The sequence below is a fragment of the Scophthalmus maximus genome, chromosome 4 (assembly GCF_022379125.1).
Source record: "Scophthalmus maximus strain ysfricsl-2021 chromosome 4, ASM2237912v1, whole genome shotgun sequence".
In the NCBI taxonomy this organism is placed as follows: domain Eukaryota; kingdom Metazoa; phylum Chordata; class Actinopteri; order Pleuronectiformes; family Scophthalmidae; genus Scophthalmus; species Scophthalmus maximus.
The window spans coordinates 23,815,272-23,840,268 of record NC_061518.1 but is presented as its reverse complement, the minus strand read 5'-3'; the positions used below and the strand labels follow the sequence as shown (position 1 = coordinate 23,840,268).

The 24,997-nt window shown below is 47.3% G+C and overlaps 1 protein-coding gene across 2 annotated transcripts in view; it reads left to right on the top strand.

Annotated features, from left to right (window-relative positions):
- The window catches only part of cdh8 (cadherin 8), an 88,916-nt gene that overhangs the window by 10,487 nt on the left and 53,432 nt on the right, over positions 1-24,997 (top strand). For both annotated transcript variants that reach the window (XM_047331725.1, XM_035629259.2), the window contains exon 3: positions 22,476-22,770. In XM_047331725.1, coding sequence (XP_047187681.1) covers positions 22,476-22,770 — 295 coding nt within the window. The remainder of the gene's footprint in view (positions 1-22,475; positions 22,771-24,997) is intronic.

The window sequence follows — 24,997 nt, the reverse complement described above, 5'->3', positions numbered from 1 at the left end:
AGTCCTCAATCCTCTCCCTCCGCCTCCCTACTCTGCGTCCTCGCTCCTTCCGCTCATCCTCCTCCCTGGCTCCCCTCGCCCTGTCTCACACTACGTACTAACAACACGGCGGCCTCAGTAAACAGTGGATGTGACATTCACTTGGAGATCAGTGTCTTCACCTATAACAGGTATTAAAGATGATGATTATCATCACTGCTGAGCCGAAGGCAGCGGGTTGCACGCCTCAATCATTGGATTGACAGTAAAAAAAAAAAAAGGGCAAGAATCAATGGCACCATCAAGTGCTCTCTCTCTCTCTCTCTCTCTCTCTCTCCCTCTCTCTCTCAATGTGGCCACTTCTAACTCCAGTATCCGGGTGCCAACACGCTGTGGCTTTGACCTTTCTCACAAATGAATTATTTTGGTTTAATGATCCCTTCTGCGGGAAGAACAAAAAAAAAGAAATAATAGCCATGAGAGGGAGGAATATAAATGGGCAACACACTCCACACCCTTATTCTCAGACCTCACTTCCACTGTACCTGCGAAGACACCTGTATCCCTCTAACAATGCCTCGTCCTTGTGTATGTTCTCTCCCAGATGCAGGCGACGCATTCCAGCCTGAGCCTTATAAATGAACGGACTTCAAGAAACTACCCTGGGATGTAATGAGCACTAGCGTGTGTGTGTGTGCGTGTGCGAAAGTGACACTTTCCATTTTTTCTTTTCTTTTACTCCTCCAATGTTTGATTAATTCTTCTGTTTTTTCTCCCCCCTGTTCGGATCAGAAGAGAGGGTGGGATGTGGCGAGGGGGGAGAGGGGTTGGATACATGAAAAATTCAAAACGTTATAATATAAAATCCAGATGAATTATGAATGCTTAATGGGAATCAGGGCCGAGCGTGCAGGATGTTGAAACGGTTCTCAAAGAAGCCGCGGTGCACGACGAGGGACGCGCCGCGTAGCGTCGCCTCTCTCTCTCAGCCGCTTCCCCACCTCTCTCGATGGCGACAAGACGAGGTGTTCAGGGACACTGCGTGGAGGACGCCAGAAACATGTGAAAACGCTTTAAGGGGCCAGAAGCCGTCTGTCATCGAAGTCTGGCTAATTACCTTCATCCCAGCAGCGAGTGCTTGTTGTTCTGCTTTTGAATTGGACACGCACCGATGGTCTACCTGATGAAATATTAACAAATCTTTACTTACACCCGCTCTTCTCTGTTGTGTTTTAATGAAATGCAGGGCTTCAAGGAAGAAAAGAAAAAAAAACAAACCCCAAAATGCTATGATAAATAATAGAACATCCAGTCAGCGTCACATTATCACATATGGGTTTGATGAAAGCCCGGACTGGTGTTGGAGTGTGAACATTTAGTTATCAAAGTGTTTGAATGTAGCAGCGTAACGTCGGAAGACTTGACAAGAACTTTTCCCTTTTTTCCCCTTCCAACAAGCACACGTAGCGTTGGCTACGCACCTTTAAGCCCTTAACCCCTTAAAGTGAAACCCTTTTTTTTTGTTGTCCTCAGCCGTTTCAATGTTGTCACGGGTCAAAAACACGGAAGCAATACCGATGTAGGGATTAAACGGATGAAGCCGCATAGATAGTGGATGGATGGAGGTGATTTACAGTAAAAATACAAACAAAAGCTTGACGTGTTAGTCCCTTTCATGTGAAAACAATTAAGGATGGCATTTGCGAAAACGCACTGAACAAAAAAAGAAATGTCCAAAGAGACAAAGGTTCTCGACAATATTATCCTTCGAGAAATTTTTTCTTTAGATACGGAGCAGTGAAAATAAGAAGGGTAAAGATACTTTCAATTTCACACACACACACACACACACACACAAAACGAGCTGTGTCTTGGAGGGAAACCCCCTCCGAGTCTCATGAGATGACTCTCCTTGCCTCTTTAGAAGAGCAACACTCTGCCAAGTGGCATGGCGCCCTCTTATGTCACTTTCTGTGCTCGGCATCGCGATGCGCCGGCGTTCCGCCGCTAGCCGGGGCGAGGACGCCGAGCAGCTGCGGGGATGAGGCGGCGAACATTTTTAATGGCTCCTCAGATCCTTGAATGGTTTTGTCAACGAGGGGGAAACGACCTGGGCCAGCCCCAAAAACCATTGTAGCCTCCATCTGGATGGAGACAGGCACACAGGTCCTCATTTCCCCTCCATCTCAATCTGTGCCGCGCTCCCGATGTTTACAGAAGCCCGGCGCCCGCTTGAATGGCCGACTCGTGCCAAGATGCGGCGTGTCCGTCGGCGTCCCGCTCCGCACACGGGAACACTCGGCCAGCGCGCGCACACATTGGCGACGTTTCCCACGCAGTGGCCAGATGAGAAAACATGACGTTATCCTTCTTTTTTCTTTTCTTTTTTTTGGGGGGGGGGGGCGTGACTTTGAACCTGTACATGCAGTGTTCGGAGCTCATGTGTGCACAAAATGTGCGCTAACATCGTGTCTGTCGTAATGACCTTTTTTTCCCCGATTGCCCCGTGTTTTTATAAATACCATGCTGATATGCTGGGAAATGTAATTACCACACCACAGCAGCACTCTGGCTCTTTATTAGTTTCTGACAATGGCCCTCCTCGTCACCACCGAGAGCTGCGTATATGTGTGTGTGTGTGTGTGTGTGTGTGTGTGTGTGTGTGTGTGCTTCGTGTGTGCGAAAGCTCTTCTGTTGTCCTGTTTACGCAGCTGAATCCTATAGTACACCACCGGTCCCGGTGCTGCAGGACGACTTTGCGCCTCTGATGAACATAATGGATTGAGTGTGTGATTTCGCGTCTATTTATATGTCGGTTCCGCTCGACAATAGTTACAATATCCATAATATCCCATTTCTTATCCAGTTATTCATCCACTCCTTAGAAGTGATCTCTCAGGAGTCATAAATGGATCATATCCAGTCCGACACGTAGATGAAAATAGGATGGGGGGGGGGGGGGGGGATTGTGCGCGCTGTATTAGAATTCGGATCCGAATGTCTCCAGCCAGGATCTCTGCACACGGTATGCGTGCTAACATTTACAATGCAAAAATGGGAGCGGGATTCCTGCCTTTGTTGCATCACTAGAGTGCAGAGGGAGAATTGCGTGTCAAAGGGGTCTCGTCGCATACGTAATTGGATGGCGCCTCTGCACGGGCTCAGCGTTTGTCGATAAGGATCACACCAGCCAGGTTTGACTCCGGGGATTAGGGCAGCGGCTGTTTGATCTCTGCGGTCTTTGCATAAAAATCACAAGTCTCCCCGAATGCTGCGCGCAAAAAGGAGCTGAGTTGGCTAATTGGGAGGCGGCGCCGCGCGCGCGGACTTCCACTGTGGCTCCGTGCAGTGTCCTCGAGATGCCTTTGACGACGCCACAATTACAGTGAAGCCAGAGCACTGCATTAATGGCGCTTTCGAGCGCAGGGGGAAAAGAGGATCTCCAAGACTGTAACAATGCTTTGAATAAAGAAAAACAACCCACACACTACTTTGTAAATATACTCCAGGCTATCAGAGAGGACAATTGAACTCATTAATCATTAAGTAGGAGCCATGGTCACTCTCAGCATTTGAAATGTTATTCCGAGACAGTCTCCGAGCTGCATTCAGGGTCCCCCGTGTCCACGTCGTGTCCGCGCGCACCTAAGCGGCCGACGCGGCAAGAGCAGAGCGGGGCGTGCCAGTGACGGAACATAATAGCTACTAATGACCATTAGGAGTTTGGTTTTCATCCTCCAGGGGGCTGCAGAAAAGGCCCTCCGTCTTATCAGTTGATTGGAAGCAAATAGACGAGGCCGGATCCTGCATATTAAGTAACCAGGGGGCTATAGAATGGTGTTGCACTATCAGGGGAAACCCTAATGGAGTGGCGGGGAGCTCATCCTCTGCTAATGCCTCGGCGGCAGCAAATGGACAACTGCTCACAAACATCTGCTCCACTTGTCAAATATGTGGAGCAATTTCTTATTTTTACTCTCCCCACCAGATGAAAAAAAAAATGTTGCATCAGTCTCCGGCTACGGTTCATATTCCTGCTCCTGGCAGCAAAAAAGCTGTAGACCTTTGTGCTGATCTGTGGTAAAAAAAAACAAAAAAACACGTCACTTGTGCTTTTCCCAGCAGCAGCGCTGGTGACCAACTGTCAGCGATGGCAGCTAAGTTGTTGTCGCCCCCCCCCCCCCTCTCTGTGGAGTCATTTGCATTATGCAAATGCACGATTGATATGGATCTTCTCCCCTTGGATGAACATTTTGCACAGCAATTTGCCAAGCTAGTAATTACTTATCGACAGAATGATATTACACAGGAAATTGTTGCACGAAATGGCAAAGCCATCTCGCTGAAGTGGTGGCAAAAGGAGTCACGCGGATGGCAATAACAAAATCAGAAATCATCAGCTAAATGGTCATGAGTTATGGGGGCCCGCGTTCACCACGGCTGTTCTCACTGCGCTCCCCTCCACCGCCACCTGTGGTCGCACCATGGGCTCGTGGGCTTTGCATTTTAATTAATCGCAAACATTATTAAGGATACAAATTCACTGTCTCACTCAGTTGCACGACGCGATGTAGCCGAGCTGCAGGGGGATCGGCGCTTAGCCGTAGTATTTATGCTGCGTTCGTGTAACGTGCTTGTCACGTTGTGTTGTGACCAGCGATAAAGTCCCCCCCCCCCCCCCCCCCGTCCCTCTCAACGTGGTGAAACTGAAGAGTTGGAGAATATCTCAATTTTCTTTTTCTTCAAACGGGCAGAAACTGCCCATTCAGCATCGCTGCAAAGAAGGTAAAAGAGGTTTTACAGCATTAGTTTGTTTCGATGGACATCATGTTGTAGTTGCAGCACGCCCGTGCAGAGTTCGTTTCAACACAAGTCCTCTCTGTTGAATTATAAATCAAAGGCTGGATTCAAAATGCATTTAATTACTATTATTTTTAAGGCAAGTTGTTGTTTTTTTTGCACAGGACTGATTCAGCTCTAGGGCAACATCAAAGAAACCAAAAACACGGCGTCTTCAACACTTTGACCTCTAGTAACCTTGAAAAACAACAACAAAAAAAGGAATTCCTAATGACTCATCTCGTGGTTATATTTTCGACTGTCTGTTTCCAGCGTGAAAAAAATTGGTGTTTTTCCGGCGCGCCGTTGCCGGCGCGTCTGCGTCGGCGCCGCTCCAGCTCTAATATCGAGCATCCCGAGAGATTGGCACCTGGAGGAAAGCAGGAAAGGGGAAAGAGGAGAAAGAGAAGGAAAAAAATAGGGAGGGCCAGTGTGCAGCTGCATTTTCTGTCTCAGTAATCGAATCCCTCAAAAGGGACCCATTTTTCTTCATCTCCCCTGGTCCACAGGACCTTTAAACAGAGCAAGGCAGCACAAGAAGGCGCCATAGAACACAATTATAATTCCAATATAGTCTTGTGAAGAAAATGTAAACAGATAGCCCGGCCGCAAAAAGCTGCCCCCCATTTTCCCAGAAGACTGGTAATAAAGTAGAAAAGATGTAATACTGGAAGAGGCTTTTTACCCCCTGTCCTTTTCTCACTTCAGAAATTGAAAAAGTGCAGTTCTCCGCAGAAGAAGGGATGCCATGAGTTGTTACGAGAGGTTTAAAGGTGAGACGCGGGGGGGGGGGGCTCGGTTTTTACCAGAGGCGCTAATGCAGTTTTGCAAATGAACTCTAATATATGGACATTGATAGGGATGAGCGGTGCTGCGCATCCGGTAGAGTATGTTTTTTTGTCCACGGGCTTAATTTCAGAGCCCTCCAAGTCTAAACAGGAGCAACTTGGGGGAACAGCATTTTTGACTTGAATTCTTTTCACATGCTGTTCACGTGAGCACACTGTCATCCCTCTCCGTCGGTCTTCCCCCTCTCTTTAATACCCCATCCGTTGTGCGCTGCCGCGGGGGTAGCTCTGGTTTCGTGCCCGATTTTGTGTTCCTTCCCCGGCTTCTTCTACCGTCACGGGGATGCAAGAGCAAAAACAGCAAACGGGGCTGCTCACGATCATGCTCCCTGGCAAGCGGTTGCAACTGTCCCGATAATTACCGGTGGTGGTGGGCCAAGAGCACGAAGGGAGGAAGGTGTCGTGGTTGTTTTGGTCAGAGATTGGCGGCTGCCTACTCCCTGAAATGGAATGAAGGGACAGGGGACGGGGAGTGCGTGTGGGCACATGCGCTCATAACAACTGTAGCGTATTTTACTCCTGCATGACTGCATTATTATTCCACTTACTGTATCTAAATATATGATATATTTGCAAGAAGTCCTATTCATACCATATATCTAACTAAGCAAGACATTTTGTGCAAAATGTAGTTGGTGCTCGTATAATAAGAAGAGCACCCTGGCAGCGGCAACACCGTCGCAGCGCTTCTCATTGGTTCCCCGACAGACGTAGGCAGCTGTCAGAGCTGCGCGGTTTCATCGCTCGGACATTTATTTATTTTGTTTAAATGCCAAACAAAATGCGGCCCCTCGTCAGTCCAATAAGGGACACGTCCTTACGTTTCCAAATACGGGAACGATTCCTTAACCGTATCCCAGATAGTCGTGCTCATTTGACATCTAGTGGCAATGGATATCATATGTGTAACCTTTAAGCCCCCCCCCCCCCCAAAAAAACAGTTTAGATTGAAACGGTGACAGCTGAAGTCCGCTCTTCGAACCATGCGGGCTGTGTGGTAAGATCTAGTGCTGTGACCTTTACCATTGCAGTGTGATTCCAATCTGGTGGAGTTACTCACTTAGCCCGGGAGAAGAGGCTTCTGGACTCGGCTATAGTTGGACGATTGTGACTGGCTGCACAGATCCCCACTGAGTGTAAATCACACAAGGAAGGAGGAAGGCATGGTTGTTTGTACTCGTGTGAGCGCTCGCGTATGACTTTGTGTGTGCTCGTCTGTCTGTGTGTGTGTGTAAGCGCGTGTGTGTGTGTGTGTGTGTGTGTGTGTGAATATCGGGCCAAGAAGCAGTAAGGCCCGGCGGGCCAGGGCGGCGCGGAGGAGGGGGCGGGATGTGACAGTTTAGTGTGAGGAGGGGAAATGGCATGGCGCTACTGAGGCTAGTCATCCGTCTGCTGTGACACCCAGCGTGCGTGGACGATGTCCGCGGGACCCGGCAGGGCAGAGAGGAAGTGTGGCCGCGCAGCCGCGTGGGGGGGGCGGCGGAGTGGAAGTGTCATATTCGCTCTGTAAGTGTCACTCTGTCTCTGGCTCCTTAAAAGTCATTAGTAGTAATTAGGTTAAATAATATCGAATGTGAATGAACTATTATTTTATTTTAAATATACCTATGCCAGTTTTGGCAGGTACCAATGTACAGAGCTGTGAGGGCCCGACAATCCATCAACATCAGTTACTTTTGGTAATAAACAAAAAGATGGCATTTGATGATTATGAGGCATCTCATTGCTGTATGTATATATATATATATATATATATATATATATATATTTTTTTTACAGTGGTGTACGAGGCACTCAAACTCAAACTTTTGCAACGTTGTAGTAAGTGATACTAATAAGTGAATGCACAGATGTACTGTATTGGCAACAATATGTGCTGGACTTCTCAAAAGTGAAAGACCTCTATGCAGAATGGCCCCTGTAAGAGTCTTATATTATTGTCTTTCTTTTTTTTCCTTCTTCATTTTAATATTACTATTGCTTCAACAACGCATAAATGGTCTGTGGATGTGTGTGAGGTGAGCCCATTTAACTGATGTATATACTTTTGGTTAGTTTAATCTGGAAAAAGTGCATCACACTTTATAAAAATGGCCCCTTGTGAGTGTGAATTAGCTCAATAAAAAATAATGCTCAAGTTGAACAGATACTAATATGCTCGAGCGTGATTCTCGAGTAAATGTCAGACATTCGCCATCGCTTGAAAAGAATTATAGTCACGCCGGTGTATGTACGGACGAATCAGCTGTGTTTTAGGGATAAATCATACAGCCGGCTTCAGCGTATCTGATGACATTTCATCAAGCCCACTCTCACCTCTGACCCCCCCCCCCCCTTCATTACAAGCACTATAGTCATTACCAGTATTACCTTCAGTCTGACTGGGAGAGGAAGGGATACGCAGAGAGACTGAAGGGGGAGCCAGAGTTGCTGGGGATACTCGAGGGCTCCTGGTGGCCGAGTGTGGTCACGATCCTCCGTCGCAGCAGACGAGGCCGTGTGAGTGACAGCAACCAAGTGCGTCGGCATACCGAGGGGCAATTCTCCCAGCTTTCCGATTGCTTTCGCAAATAAAGTGGGGTGCTGGGATGGAAACACCCTCTCTCCTTTCCCTTTTCTTCCAGTTTGTTTGTGTGTGTGTGTGTGTGGGGGGGGGGGGGCAGAGACAAAGCTGAGGGGTGAAAATGTAGAAATAACACCAAAGGAGACAGAGCGAGGCACACAGGGATGCATGTGTGTGTGTTTTGGGGGGGGGGGGGGTCTTTATTTTCACACTATTACTGATTTTACCTTGCAAGGAAGAAAAGATGTGCTCTTTCTGGAACACGCCTGCGTGACCCACAGAGCACACGCGGCTCGCAGACATTTCAGTAGCTCGTCTTCGCTCAGAGCCATCGGACCGATTCCTCCCTGTCTGTTTTGTCTGCTTCTTCTAGTTTTGCCATAAATATTTCAAACACTACAGACTCACCAAATGACATCTTTTTTTTCTTCTTCTTTTTGTTGAGGGTTGGGAACCAAAGACTCCAGCAGGATGACATACATTTGTCAGATTTATTCTCTCTATCTCCCCCCCCCCCCCCCCCCCACCCCCCCGTCCACCCACCCACCCATTAGCGGATTGGCTGCTCAAGTGCTGTTTCCCTGTCAAGGGAATTGCAAAAGGAGAAAAAAAAAACAACAACTCTGCACGAGCCACAATGATGGAAATGACTTTGGTGGCGTTTCTGCGTGGCACTCTGCATGAGGCCGGGCGTGTATTTCAAATCCGACTTAGTCTGGTGCGTTCACAAAGGCAAAGTGACCAAAACAATGCGCTTTTAGAAAGGTGGCCCAAAACGTTCTTTATCCTTCCAGAATTCAGCTGGAACTGGGCGGCAATGACATGTGAAGGGTTTTGATTTACACCCGTGTCCTTTAGCAGCCCCCCCCCCCCCTCGCTCCCTCCCTCCCTCCCTCCCTCCCCCTCCGCCGACCAAAGTGACTCCAAACCTGCTCCGTTTTGGCTCTGGTGTCATTAAATGAAAAGACCTCGGGTTGCGGCGGGTTTTACTAGCAGTATCGCACTGGACAGCCTCCTGCGGGGACAACACCAAAATTCAATTTTGCTTTGACTGCCAGCCCTAATGACGACGACCCCGCGGGGCAAAGGCAAACTGAAACTTGTTGTCCGTCGCAAGCTCTCGCTCCGACATCGTTCCTGATGCCGTGACAGGGTTTTGTTGTCGTCGTCTTATTTCTTTTCCCGTCCTCCCGTACCGACGGCGCAGGTCAATAGGTGTGGCCACCCCGTTTTTTGTGTATGCAGGCGTTTTTTCTTTCAGCCAGCGCCCGGAGGCGACTAAATTGATATTGGAAGCCGCTGCTGGAGCCGAAAGAATGTTGGACAATGGTTGAGATTGATGAGAGTTTGGGCGCTTTCCCCGTGACCCCGCCGCATCTGGCAGGAACAAAGTCAGGCAGGTGTGACAGCCAGCATCCATCTACTAGTCAGCAGTAATAGGGAGGGAGCACTTGTACAGGGACACACACACACACACACACACACACACACATTTACGTGCGTTTTCCACACCTTTTAGCAAGCAAGGAAGCACACACACGTCTTGTCACACACACGCACACACACTCACACAAACAAGCCGACAAGCAGGGCGGGTATGCACACATTCGTTCAGACACACACACACACACACACACTCACACACACACACACAAACACACACCGAGACACTGACTGCCTTCCTGGCAGGCTTCACTGTGTGTCTTTCCAGGCAGGAGTCGTTCGCAGCGACGCCGACTTACTTCAAATGTCTGCGAGCTCTCATGTCTTATTACGGGAGACAAATGGCGCGCTGCCCCGCCGACAGAGTGCCGACCTGTTAGCTCCGGATCTGACAACCAGCGCAACACGTCTTCCACTTAACCGGGCCCACTCCTGCCGGCTGGAACGCGCGGAACATCCGGAGAACCCACGTGCGCTTCTTCCGTGCCATCGCGGCAACGCGAGGTTGACCTTTGGTCAAAAGGAGATATTTGTCGGCTCGTGTCATTTACAGCATGAGACGGCATGAAAATCCTCCGTCACAGGTTGTTTTTTTTTTGAACAACCGATCCTTGACGTTTGACCTTTCTGTGGATTATCATTCAAAAAAAAGTAACCGGCACGTTGTTCCTGGATAGAGACGTTGCTGTTGATTCATATCTTCTGTGTAATTGTTTTCAATGCAGTGTTTATCGCAAACACAATTTCAATCATTTCCAAATCTCAGAGATAAATATCTGGGAACCGAATGCAAATCCGAGCAACACCATCTGCATGGATGAGCATGGCTGCGAATGTCTTTTATCCATCTCGTGTTTTCATTAGAGTTTTGATATCCATCCAGCTTGCAACGCGACACAGAGCGCCGCCGCTCATTTTTAATCAACTCAACACAGACACGAGCAGCTATGACGCGACTACACGCACTTAACTCCGGACAGGAGGGGTTCACAGTGGGACTGGTTGCCACAAGTTAGTATTCACAACACCTCCTCATACCTGACTGTCACTGAAGACGAACCTTCACAATTACCGAATGTAAAACCTCCGATTGCTTTTGCATCACATTACAAATTGGAACAATTTTTGACATCACCTCATTGTGGGCTGATGTTTTATTCGGGGGTCCTAGAGTCTGTTGTGCAAAAAAATCAAAAAAACTAGAAAGTAACTCAGCAGAGTGCTAACCCCCACCAGGGCCCAACAGGCCCCTTATGAGATCCACATATAAATCGGCTAGATTCTGATTTCTTTATTTGGATCTGTCCCCCAATTGCGCACACTCATCAAGATTCATTCATTATTCCCAGGGAAATCTGTGAAAATCTGAAAAAAAAACTGCCCTATATCGTGGGCACTATATCATGTACGAAAGTGAGAATCATAAATGATTTGATACATTTTAATACATTTGTCCTGATCTATACCAAAATGTGAGGGGTTCTTTCTTGGCCCACGTCCCATCCTTCCACCGAGTTTCCGTGGAAATCGTGTTCTGTAGTTTCTGCGTAATCCTGCTGACAAACAAAGAAAGAAAATCACATGGGTGAAAACATAACCTGCTTTGACGGAGGTAACTGTAGTCTATGCTTTTATGCATCTCGCTCAATACAGAAAGAAATATGACCTGGAAAATTATGTATTTTATTTATTTTTAACTTTGTTCAAATTGTGAGATTGGGCATTTGTTGACATTTTCCAATGGAATAATTCCTTGATGTTGGTACAAAAATAATATTAGGCATATTTAGGGGACTGATATCTATAGGTGGGTGCAATTTGGTGCAGCTTGTCTGAATTCAAGGGGACACTTGGCCCTTGGCGGAGGTACTTTATATTATTTCTTGTTAACATTTGGTATTTGAATGGACAATCCCTTTCAGTTCTAGTGATCAACATAAAATGTGATGTTTGATGCAACATGCTGGTCTTCATGGTGTTGCAGTTTTTCCTCAAAAATATGAATAAGAAAACCCCAGCTCTGGTATCACAGGTGTCCACCTCTTCCAAACTGTGCAGGAAATGACTCCGTCCGACGCTGTGCGCTGTGTACGGAGGACGCTGACATTTATGGAGCAGGACCCGAATGCAGTCACGCAGGATCTCTTTGCAGTAATAGCATCTCTCAGCCGGGTGGTCTACTCCACCGATGTTAGAGTGCCTTACTGTGTCACACCCCGGGGCATTGGCTCCCCTCCCCCCGCCCCCCTTCCCTCCCCTTACGCGCCCATCATCACCTCAGCCACCACCACTGCCACCGCCGCACCTCACGGAAAATCCCCAATGAGCCTCTTCTCCAATGTAAATCACAGGTAGGGGGGCGATGTGAGCCCGGCCGATGCACCGGCACTGTGCCGTGAAATCTCTGTTGACATTACCGATGGGCGATTCTAGAAAAGAACACGGAGCGGGAGCAGCAGAGGAGGAACAGAGTGATAAAGGGGGGGAAAGGGAGCGAAGGAGAAAGATATGAGGAGACGTGAGCTTTTCAGGGATTGACTTTTGACTTTTTTTTTCCTTCAACTTTTTGGCCTCACTGTCTGGTCTTTGTCTCCGGGTTGATGGGCTGAACTCAGCGGGCCGTGTGCTTTCATCCTCAGTCTCTCATTGAGATTTGGCATGTTTTTTGGGGGGGTTTGTTTTTTTTACTCCTGCTTTTATTGGCTGACACGGAGAAACTACCTGTTTTTTATTGGCCTAAAAAAAGGCACTTTAATTCAGCCGCTGGGTCTTACGGCTCGAATACCCCCTAGGCCTAACCTGTTTTCTTACTTTTCTTGAGGTAACCTTTTCACAGACAATGATTGATTCCCCCCCCCCCCAGTTCTGGTTGCTTTGTTATGTGATAGAAAGAAGTGCGCAGATGAAGATAACTTGGAAATGAAGTGATGGTCACGAGGGAATCAGGAAAATGGGTTATGAGAGGCAATTTCCATGCCCACTCCCCTTTTTCCAAGCACCGAAGGGAAAAGCAAATGACTTTAACTTGTATGAAAATATTTTGTTGTACTTTTGTCTCGGGTGGGGCATTTCATGTGGACTTTGATTTGATTAATCTTGCTGCTTCTCAGTTTGTTTCGGAGTGGCGCAACTGGCTGTAAAAATGGACCCCTTTGGGCCTAAGGATGTGATTATGTAAGTGAGCCGGGCCTTGGATATTCGTCTAATGTGGCGGAGGGGAACTGTGGGGATTTTTACTCTCTAAGCGACATGGTAATGCACCGATGGTCGTCAGTGTGGGCTCAGGGGAAGGGATGAAAGGGACGTGTCACCGCTGTCCGCCATGCAACACAACAGAGATGAGTGTCTCCCTCCTCTCCCTTGTCTCCTTTTTTTCCCCCCCTGCTCCGTGTCCCTTTGTTCTCCCGCTCCCCCCCCCCCCCCCCCGCCCGTCTCCGGGTCTGTGTTCGCAGACAGAGTGTGAAACACGTACAGTGGCATCATGACACACAGGAGGAGTGCCTGCGCTTGTAGCAGCCGTCCACTCCAAGGTGATCTGACATCTTTAAGCGATGCACTGTGCAATTGCACATTCGCTCAGACAGGCGTGTTGATGCCGCTGCATAGCCAAAAAGGACCCCCCCCCCCCCCCACGCCCCCATTACCCATGTGAAGCCCGCTGCCAAGTGCTTCCTCGAAGAGCACGGCTTAATTGTTTTTGCCACAGCCATGCTTCTTCTTCATTTTTCTCGCTTTCCTTCCTAATCCCAGGGACGGGGAAATGGAGCTGTTATTTGCATGTCTAATGATACTCAATATCACAGGCCTCTCAAAGGAGGAGGCACAGATGATTATTAATATAGCCAATGAAGCCCTCATTTACACTGCCTTTTGTTCTTAGGCCTGAGAAAATACTGTTTTCCAATACCTGCTTCGTAGAGCTGCAGAGAGATAGGTCGGCTTTAAATGTGGAAAAACCTGCAGCAGACAGCAAAGCTTCTCGGTGTCATGTTGGATGCTGGTTTAAGCTGAAAAGATAATAATAATCCTGTTGCAGATGAGATTGGTACTCCTCTTCTTAGATGTATTATACACACAGGCCATTTGTTTCCACTCCAGAACTTGCTCATTAATCTGATTGTGCCCATCTGACTGATCACTTGTGTGCATTGAACGATTTGAATAATAGCGCTATAGCCTATACAGTTCCATACTAAAAGAAAAAAAAAAGAGGATCTGCGGTGGAGGCCTACTTTAAGACGAACAAAAGCACTTAGCCAAAGCCGTCAGAGGCCATTATTCAAGACCCCCGTGCAGAAAAAAAACTTTCTGTACACCTGCAGGAGTTTTTTCCAGCAGCAACAATGCATGGCGTTCTCAGCAGTGGCAGTTGGCATTGGAACGGGCTAATTTGCAGGGCTGCTCAGGTTGAGAACAATGACGCTGACAGCTCGAGCAGGCACTGTGGAGCACATCTGCATTTTGTATGCAGGAATAAGCCCCACATGACGGCTCCAACGCCGCATTCCCCTCCAATTATGGAAATGCGGTGCATGTCTATACTTTATGTGAAACACCTTCTGAAAAATGATATTGGAAAAGCAAAGAAAATCTGAATTGATTCCCGTCCCCCCCCGCAGGTTTGTTCACAATTTCCCTAATGACTATAATTAAAGTTTAATTTATCAGAGACTCAGAGTGGATGTTAAAGATCTCCCCTCTCACATACTGTTGCTGTATGCACATGGTTTCTACATGAAATGTGCTCTCGTCCTTTGCCAGGGACAGTTTTCAAAGGTGCAAAGGAACCGAGCCCAGGAAGCACACTCTCCAAATACTGTTGATTATGATATTTTATATTTTACTGAATATACCAATGCACTTTACAGATAGGATTGGAAAATTTGCCGTGGCATTACTGCTTAAATCACTGTGCAATACATATTCTGGGTGGTGAGGGGAGCCGAACCTTATGTACGCCACCCCACATCATGTCAAAATAATATATAATATGAATATCCCTATATATTTTTTTGTTAGTTATGAGTAAAAGTTGTTTAAATGTTTGATCCAATTTAAAACTGTGTGTCCATGGAGCTATTAATGTGCTCCACCAATGTAAAATTTAATAAACCCATTCACACAGAGAGCAGAATTGGCGTCCTCTGCATGTGGCAAAGTGAAAATAAAATATATTATTTTGCAATAAAATAAAAAAGCAAAGACACTGAGTACTTGCAGTGCTACTTTAAAACGTTGTGGAAATAATTTTTCGAACCCCCCCCCCCCCCCCCCCCCCCCCCCACACACACACACCTTCCCGCTTTCCCTTCACACACTTGAGCTCCGACACCTCGACCATGAAACTCGCCCGTCAGCGTGTGCTGTTTGTGACTTTTAACAAGATCACACGATCACATGTTTGACAGACGAGTTTGTGACGCTGTACTCGAGTCGACGCTCACGCCGTCAGTGGCTCAGCTGCAGGCAGAGGAGAAGAAAGAAAGAAAATAAAAAAGAGAGGGAAAAGGGAAGAGAGGGAGAGAGTGAAATGAAGAGGGCGTGAGGACGGGCGGGAGCGGAGAAGGGGGAGGGGGGGGGGGGGGGGGGTGAAATGTTGAAATATGAATTACAAACCCGAGCAGCACCATCTGGACCGAGAAAACACACATCATAGTGGAGGGAGCTGGCACGCTGAGCGAGGCTTGCTACGGGATCCATCTGCACCTCGTGAAATCAATCTCATTCCTTGATTTGATTAGGTCAGCCGCACAGAAGAAAGAGAAAAACTGTTGTGCCCCTTGATTAAGCTTGTTTTGTTCCGCACCCACCCGCCTCCGGCGTGCCGTGTGTGCCGATGAGTTCTCGGGCCCACAGGTAGGGTAATGACAGTAGTCGGGGTTAATGCAAAAAAATCGGCCCCTGTTTAACCCGCAGCGCGTGCAGCGCGGCCCCCGTAGCTGAGCTCATTTACACTCTTCCACGGCTCCGTGTCTTTTATTGTCTGGAAGGGTTCCTTTCTTTCTTTCTTTCGTTTGTTTGTTTTGCTCGGAATTAAAGTGTTGCCCGGGCGGAGGCTTAATTCTGGCCGCGGAGCCCTCCGGAACATACATGCGGAGCTGCCAGGAATTGGACACACGCGCCCTTATACCTGAGGTCGTGCATTTTTTAAAAATGTTTTCTTTCTTTTTAATTTACCTTTGCTATTTGGAGGTGAGGGCTGTATCGGGCACACGCCCATGAGCGGACTGAACATGTAAGGCCTCTAACAACAGAATGTAGTGAGCGTGCCGTAAAAATCTATACTGAATCCACAATAGGTCATTCTTGGAAGCCGGAGCTGATGCAGCCGACAGCCCGGGTGTTTCATTCTTCCTACTTTCCCATTCTTCCTCTGCGGTGACACTGTACCCTCCCGTGATTAAAATGCACCCTCCCGTGCGTCCACGCTCACGAACAAAAAGGGCCTTTTCACGGGTGGCTAAGTCTAATTGTGCGTTGCCCTCTTGTACACTAAAGGTATCGCTGCTTTGAATTATTCCCCAGAAGCAATGAGGCCGTGAACGCAACACACGTGCCATCGCTCAAAGTGCGGCGACGGACAGCCGCGCACATTAGCCCTGATTGACCTCGGCGCAGATAAGCGGCCGAATCCGGCGCACGTTGTCTCGTTTGTTGTTCGTCTCATTAATTTGCGATTGTCCAAGGGGGGAGAGTAAAACAGAGTGGAAGCAGGAGGCGGAAAAAGAGCTCGCCGACGGTTTTTCGGTTTTTCGCAAAAAGGGCCGTGCGGAGGAGGTACAATGCTGGGAGTCTCGGAGCTGATTGTAATTACGGTTCCTTTTTCCGAGTGGAGCCGGCTTCAATTACAAACCCTCACCTTTGCTTGTGTGTGGGTCACGGCACCATTTCTCCCCCAGTGTCTGCAGTGACAATGAATGAACAGGAAAACGCACCAGGCTCTCTTTTCCCTTTTTTTTTTTTTTTGGTGGGGGGGGGACACCTCTCCGGACAGCAATATTGATTATTGTTCTGTTGCAAACAGATGCTCACAAATCCCCATGGATTTGAATCTTTTTGTGGCCAGTGCATAAGAACAATACCAGATAACCTATTTTTCTTAAGAGTTCTTTTTTCTTCTGACTGAGATAAGAAAAATCTATATTTGCTCACAAGAGCAATGAAAAAATAATTAATCTCATAGCTGCTTAAGCATTTACTCAACACCTTTGCATTTGGCCTTATTTGCGTTGTGAAAAATTGAGGCCACAATATTTTGCTGAATGAAATTGTTTTCACAGCGGCACGAGGGCGCAACTCCACGGTTCTCCTCCATTAGGGTCTGTCGCGTTTTTTCCCGCACCAGAAGGGAACTTTTGGAGTCCAATTTGATAAAGCGCTGCGTGCCATGAGACAGACTGCGGGGAAAATGTTCCCGAGAATAGCTAAGTGTATCATATATCATGCATCGCGCCATCTGCTCCGTACATTCAAAATGTTATTGCAATATTTAGAATTACAGATTATTCATGTAGGTGTAATTAACAGAGTCGCAATCCAACGGATGGGGACGGAAACTACAATTCATTCCCAGACATGTTTGAATCTATCTAGAGTAACTATTTGGGCTGCGGTTGCCTAAGGGTGTACAGATGGAAAAAGATGGTAGTGCTAATTTTACCAGTTTTGGCGATAAATTACATCTTGTTGATCCCTCATTGCAGTATGAAGCTCTCGTGAAAGAATTTTTCTGGATTCTCCGCATGCCAGCGGGTCACAATGACCGGACGAGGATGAGCCTGGGCCTTAATATCGGACTGAACGGAGTGGAAAAAAAGGTCAACAGCAGGTAGCTGTTACAAAAATGTGCCATGTAAACTAGTCCGTGCGCTGCGTGGCCTTGGGATCCCCATACATTTTACATAACAACACGCAGTCTGCTGCATATTTAATGGTTAACAAGACACAAGCCTGTCATCTCCACATTGAGATCGTGCTAAACATGACATTTAGAGTCGACACGGTGATTCATTATACAGCACATTTCCATCCTTCTCCAAGGATGCGTCTGCGCCAGGTCACGTAATTTGCGACATTAAATGTCATCAAATGTTTAAAATAACAGCGGTGGGAAAGCAAATAAGGACTCAAGTGTTTTGCGAAAATACGTGCGCTTGTAAATTATCGTGCACTCCTTCTCCGCTGCAATATCGGAGGGAAACAATCTGTACCCCGTGACTCCGCGCAGTTATTCTCATGGGTACTTTCAACAAAAGTCATCATCTACGAGACAAAAGCTGCTTAGACGCTGTCGCATCAGCATTAAACAAACCGATACTGTCGTATGTAATAACGCATCTGCCGCAGTGGCCATCGCTCCGCAGAACCAGTTCTCTCACTGTTGGTGGGGCGCAATTTTTCCGACAACACGCGGAATTTTGAATGCAGCGCTCTGAGAATGCCGTGTTTTCACGCCGTAGCGCTGGCGCTGTGTCTCCAAAGGCACCAAAGCACCCGTTCGACCACCGAAATGGCACCTACAGATATCTGAATGCGACGGTGCTTCTCTCAGATTAGTGATCTCTGACCCCTGTCGAGCGCGAAAACGAGGCAGATTTGGGGAGAAGGCCGCCTGACGTGCTGTGCACAGTCTGCTCTTGCAGACAGTGGCTGACAAGCTGCATCACGGTGACAGCATCTCCTCCCTCCCACTCCCCGCCGCAGTCTCCCTCGCCGTCTCCAGTCCTACTGGTACATGCAGAGGAGGAGCACACGTCCTATATACCATTTGCCCTGACAAGGAGCAAAGTCATTAGTTGCCTTACGCCTAAGCATGTGGAATCCAGGTTGGATGGGGGGGGGGGGGGGGGGGGGGGGAATATGTAGAAGCTGCCTCATTAGGACACAGTGATTGTTCAAGTGATTGCTGTAAAAGCTCATCTTCAGCGGCGACTGACATATTTCCTCCTCCGCTGACAGGATAAGCAGTCCCATGCAGGCCCTGATTGGGAGGTTTGGATGGCAAAATCGAGGTGTGCGTGTCTGTGTGTGCGTGTGCGTGTATATATATATATATATATATGAGCCTGCACACAACAGCACTCGCACCGAGCAGTGAGCACTGCAAAGTACTGCCACAGGATAATTTCTTCAGTCAGCCGAACTGCAGCCTCAAAATATATGGACGTCTTTTCTTTTTCACCAGCCAGAGTAGAGCCACTATGTCGTAATAACTTCCCCGGCATGTGGACACACACACGCACACAATGTACTCACTGATTGCATTATTACTTCTCTATGATAGACCATGTTTACATTCGTACAATAAAGCAATCACCGTTTGCATTGGTTTCAAAAGACAATGACACACGAGAACTTTCACATACAGGCAGCATGTCAGTATTATTCAAGGTGTCGCTCTCTCCACCGTTGGCAGTCAGATTTCCAATAAAGTCGCGTGTGCTCCATGATCCGTGCGTCTAAAGAGCCTCCGCTCTGAGCTCAGAATATACTGTATCGCTGTCCTGTGACTCCACTCCGGCATTGTTGCACATAATCATCATGGCTACAGTACGTCATCCATTATCAGCCCATTTCCCCCGACTGCCACTGTCAATGTCACTGATTGTTGTTGGTGATGTTTGAGTTGCCCGGGCAACGCGGCTAATGACACAGGACCTGTGACAGACTTTCTTTTACCCTTTCGGTAATTGTGACCTTTGATGACCATTTGTGCGGCGCTCCAGTTGTGAAGGCTGCCTATAGGAAGTGGGCGACCAGGGGCATTTAGAGGAGATGTCAGTGTTGAGGCCCGCAGCTGGTCACAGCCCAGCTCGCCTCAACTTTCCGGGAATGTGGAGTTAAAGTGCCACTCTCTAGCAAAGCGATGATTGAATGGATGACTGTGTGCTTGTAGAAAAGCACACTGTGTGCCCTTTTTTCTTTTTCCTCTTAAAAAAAAAGAGGGGGGATTTATTCACCCATCTCCAATTTCGCTAAACTTGTCAGCGACAATGCGACAGGGGGTGTGCTTTACAATGTGGTTACTTCATTTACATTTCAAATGTAAGAACTGTCCACATTACCCTGAAAAAGTTCAGAGCCCTTTGGGCAGTGTCCTCATGTTGGCTTTGTTCTTAATTGTATAGCCACGATGATAGCATATTATTTTTTAATTATCTATATTTGAACGTCTTGATTTTTTTGAAAAACCCTACAAGTGCACCAACTTTGTCACTGTCAGTCACAGGGAGTTCCTCCCCTGTCTTTGCCACCGTCACACCACTTGATTGCACGTCTTTTCATCCCAACTTTGTGTAAATGAAGCAAAGGCGCACGTAGCTGCTGGTCTGTGCCTGGATGATCCACGGCTGATCCTCACAGGGTTTGTACCCACAGTACTCTTTGGTGCAGGGAGCAAAATGAGACTACTAAGAAGTCGGCCAAGGCCTTTGGCCGTCAGGAGAGGTGAAAAATACACATTTATAAAGCATTACATGAACCGGTCTGCTGCGTATGAACCAGTGCAACCTCCCAGGTCTGGTGAGGCAGGTTTCTTTAAAAGTCTTATTCGGCATGGCTTTTAGAAGACTGGCATTTTATCAATTTGTATTCATATTTTTTGTCTTTATTTGTGTAGCATTGTTTTTTAATGCTTTAATTGCTTCTATAGCAATTCGATCTATTTCGGTTCTAATTATCTGTTGTTTTATTTGTTTTGTTGCTTATCATTTCTTTGTTTTGCCTGCGTTAGTCCTCCATTCATATTTTCACTTTCTTATCGTCAAAGGTGTTAGTCACCTGTAAAATCAATTTGAATTGCAAACTGCATGACAGTCGCAATACAAATGAACGTGTACTAATTCACGCTCATTATCAGACCATTATTAACTGAAGCAAGATCTAATGAATTCAAGGGTGACACACGAATCCTTTTTCACAAAACCGTCTCAACTCGTGGTCCGCTCCATTCGCATGCTCCGGCGCTTTGGATTGCGGTGCAAAAACTCGTCATCCGCAGATTTTGTTTGCTCGGTTGCCAGGGAATCACAAGTGTGCAAACATTCAATGACAGAAGTAAAAGTTCACCTCGTCAGTTCCTGGAAGACAGATCCAGAATGGGGTTCTCTGGCCAGGGCGACGTCTGAAGGCATTAGTGTCAAGAGAAGTAGTAGAGAGTCAGTGCCAAGCGCGCCAGGATTAAATGGTTGCCACCTTGCTTCAAAAATAATGTGTACCGTATAGATTTATGGTTCAACCAAAACCAATATGCAAGCTGAAACAGTCACATTTGCCACCCTTCGAGGGACACAGACCCACGCGGTCACAACAAAGTCACGCGTAGGAATAAAAAAAAGAAAACAGCTCAATGACAGGCCGTCATTAATTTGAGCTCATTTTAAAGAGTTTCTCAGTGTGCAGGATGTTGTGAAGGCATTTGTGTTAATGAGCTACATCATTCATGTGAAATGATGGCACAATTAGGAAAACAAAAGTGCAAGGTGTGACAATTTAAGTGAATGTGCTTCGTCAGTGTCGGCAAACAACACCTCCGAGACGGCGTATGCATAACGGGCGGCTTATAAAAACATTGCGGGGGGTTTTAGAGGTCGGGATTTTCACCGGCATACTTTTACCTTGCTGTTCTGCGCCCGAACCGCGCTCCCGCGGGACCCGCGGGACCCGCTGCTGACAGACCGCGGCAGGAAAAATGGAATTAAAGCTGCTGAATACAGATGTTTTGATGAATGCCTCGGCGTTGTGTTTTGCAAAGTTGTGTATGTTAACAAAAACGTAGGCCGCGAAGAGGAGGGCTGCCAGACGAACTGCGCTGAGCATTGTTGGATCTGTACATGTTTCCCGCTCGCCGCCTCTCTCCTCCGCTCCGAAAGCAGCTCACCTTGGGGATCAAGAGGCTTACACGAGAGGTGACTTACAGAGAGTGAAGTGCTCTCCCTCTCTGTTCATGTAAATAGAAAGCAAAGATCTGTGCTTTGCCCGTGGAGCCCTGGCGCGCCTCTCCCTTTGTCTCTGACCTCTTTCTCTCCGCACCATTGTGTCCCCTGCTCTTCCAATTTACCTCTTTTAACTCGAAACGGCAGAAGGATTTCGCCGGCTCTTCTGTCCGCGGATGTTGCCACGGCCTCGTGTAGCATTGTCAGACTCATTAGTTATACTCAGCCCATGTGGCGAGTGGGAGCCAGCCAGTCAGCCTAGCACGTAATGCCGCTTTAGTGAACTAATGAAACTGTAATTACAAAAAAAAAATAATGAGGAACACGCAGTATAGTCCAGTAACTTTGGGGCGAGTTATTTGTGAGCATGAATCATTGTGCCCAGAGAGTCCTCTTTAATTTTTTATGGATTTCGATACTTTTTTTCTGTTCTCGCAGTGTTATGGATGCAAGCTCTGGGCACCTTCTTTCGGTGAATTTATAACTGTGGGGAGCAATATCCCCGCACAACGTGTGTTTGTGTGATGTATTTGGGATGTGTAACAAGGAGCAGTGTAGGCTAAGGTCCATTTCCTGTGCTACTTACAAAGTTATTGTCCCCAGCGGGCCTCATTTAGCAAAGTGTAGGCTATGTTGAGGCACGTTTAGTACCCCCGCCACACGAGTCGCCACAAAGCACAGCGGCAAAAACAACACATTACAGTCATATTGCACACTTATCTGCATTTGCATGGCCAGAACTTCCCGAATGTGCTGATGTTATCAACTTGCATTCATTAACTCCCTCCTCACCCCGTCTCTGTTTACACAGTGGAATCAAACTGAAGACACCTCTAAACTTTGCAATTCTTCTTTGCCTTTCGATTGCAGCTACACACGGACTTGGATGTGGGCGGCAAGAACATCAAGTACGTCCTCGCGGGTGAGGGTGCGGGCACCATCTTCGCCATCAACGAGTTGACGGGCGACATCCACGCCATGAAGAGGCTGGACCGCGAGGAGAAGGCCGAGTACACTCTCACAGCCCAGGTCGTCAACGCCGATACAGACGAGCCCCTGGAGCCGCCGTCCGAGTTCATCATCAAAGTCCAGGACATAAACGACAATCCGCCACAGTTCATCGAAGGCCCTTACAGAGCCTCTGTTCCAGAAATGTCCGCTGTCGGTGAGTCACAATAGACGGGCCTCAATACTGGTCTGTGCCGCACGCGGCGGCCTAATCAGTGTGTGCAATTCCTGGGACGGCTGATAAAAATAATGAGCGAATAAGAATGAGAGGAAATGAGCATGCCTATTTACAAGCCTGTCCGCTTTTGTGTATCTCAGCAAAACGAAAATACAAGAGTGATGAATCAAATCAAATCAGTAGAACTTCACCCAGAGCTCAGTGCAGCCATTCAGTGACAACACACACTCGGTACGGCTGCCTGATGCTAATGTTACATCCTCGACAAACACAAAGAAGTCCAACTGACAACATGCGAAAGACGAGCCAAACAGTGTGCATGTTGTACATCTAAAATACTCCCAACACTAGGAGAGCGGGGAGTGCTATTCTTAAACTCTTGCACACACACAAACCAAGTTCTGCAGAAGATGAAAAAGCGACATTTGCACATTTCAGACATGCTACAGCAACGTCAGCATATGTAGATACATAACACTTGCCCTTTTGGCAAGAATATCAAAAACGCTATGTTCCACTTTGTGTGGGTCAAGGGCCATGCTGCCTTGTGATGTGGGACCATTCGGGAATATGTGGACTTTTTCATTGCATTCTTTAACATTTTCACAAGTGCAGTCAGTTATGTGAAACAAGCTGGTGATGGATAGGATCAAGTATTCATGGAGAGATTAGAATACGCAGACTGTAATATTTTATTGATGACAGAATCTGTAGAAAAGGGAAAAAAGCAATAGGAACCTTGACTACCTAATTTTGTATGAAGGACATACAGGACATTTAACGTTTCCTCCCCAACACAACTTAACAAACCTCACTGTAGGGGAAAAAAAGTTGAGAAATTGAAAAAGATTTGCCCTTTTCATTAAAGATTCAAGCATTTTTTGTTTAATCATAAAAGGAAGCAGAAGAAGCCAAATAAAAGCACACTCACAAATTGTAAGCGGCGCACTGTCACTTAGCTCGACAGCACTGACTGATGCTAATTGCCATGAGCTACCATTCTACAAGCTCCCATAAAACGGGTAAGCAAGCCGCAGAAAACACTTTCAATTTCGATGTATGCTAATGTATTCGTATATTCACATTCTTATCGTATTCATGCATTTAAATGAACACCGTGTGATGATCACATGATTGAAATGTATAGGCTAGCTCATCAAGAATAGGCAGAGGCCTGCAAGGGGCTCAGTACACTGTTTGTGTGTGTGTGTGTGTGTGTGTGTGTGTGTGTGTGTATGTCTGTGTGTGTCTGTGTGTGTGTTTCTGTGTGGTCTTCTTCCGGGGAGCCTTGCCATTGACCCCCAGAGCAGCAGGAGTCTTGTAGAAAATGTTTCCATCAGTAGCAGGAAGGAGATCAGAGTGTGTCTTTATGCCGTTTTGACATTGGAGGAGTTGGGCGGTGGTGCCGGGGTCTGTTGCTGGGCGGCAGGCGCTTGTTTCCTCATCGAGCGTCCTCTTGTTACCTGTCACCAAGCTGACAGAACATGCTAGGGCAGATGGCGTTAGGTATGTAATGGAGTCTGTTCCATGAATCCCATCTGCAGGCCACAGCTCCTGATTCAGTTGTTCGACGTCACAGGCGGTTTTGCTTCAGACCCCCACGATCGCTGCCGCCGATTCTAATTGGCTGCGAGCGAAAAAGGAACAAAATGCAAAGCTCGGGTATCCGTGTAAACACAGAATAACGGTGAACTCTTGCTGTCTGAACTCCTTTGCTTGATCCCTGCTGCTCATAGTTTTGGATCCCAGTTGAAACGTGCTGCTGCTCTCCAAGGGGTTTTGTCAGCGCAGTGCTGGGACAGCCACCGTGCCGGGGTAGACAGGAAAGTAGTAGCTGACAGCAGTCAGCCCACTGGGAATAATGCATAAGAAATGGAAATCAGCATCTCTTTGTTGACTGTTGTTCCCTTTTGTCACTGCTGATTAATTAAACATTCACGAATGCTCAATTGTTTGCTTGAAAGGCTTTTTCTTTTAGCAACTAGTTTTCCTCTTGTTAAGTTTGTTGTGTGTTGGCGGCGAATTATGGGGAGAATTAGGGGCTGTGGACAAACCAACAATAAGTTGTTCGTCTCTCTCGCCTCATGTTCACAAATCACGGGGTCTCTTTACAGAGGCGTTTCATCTCCATCGCACTGAAATGAGAATGTGCGCAGGACTCAGTGGATTAGTGGAAGTGCGCTGAGCAGTGGATAACTAATAAAGT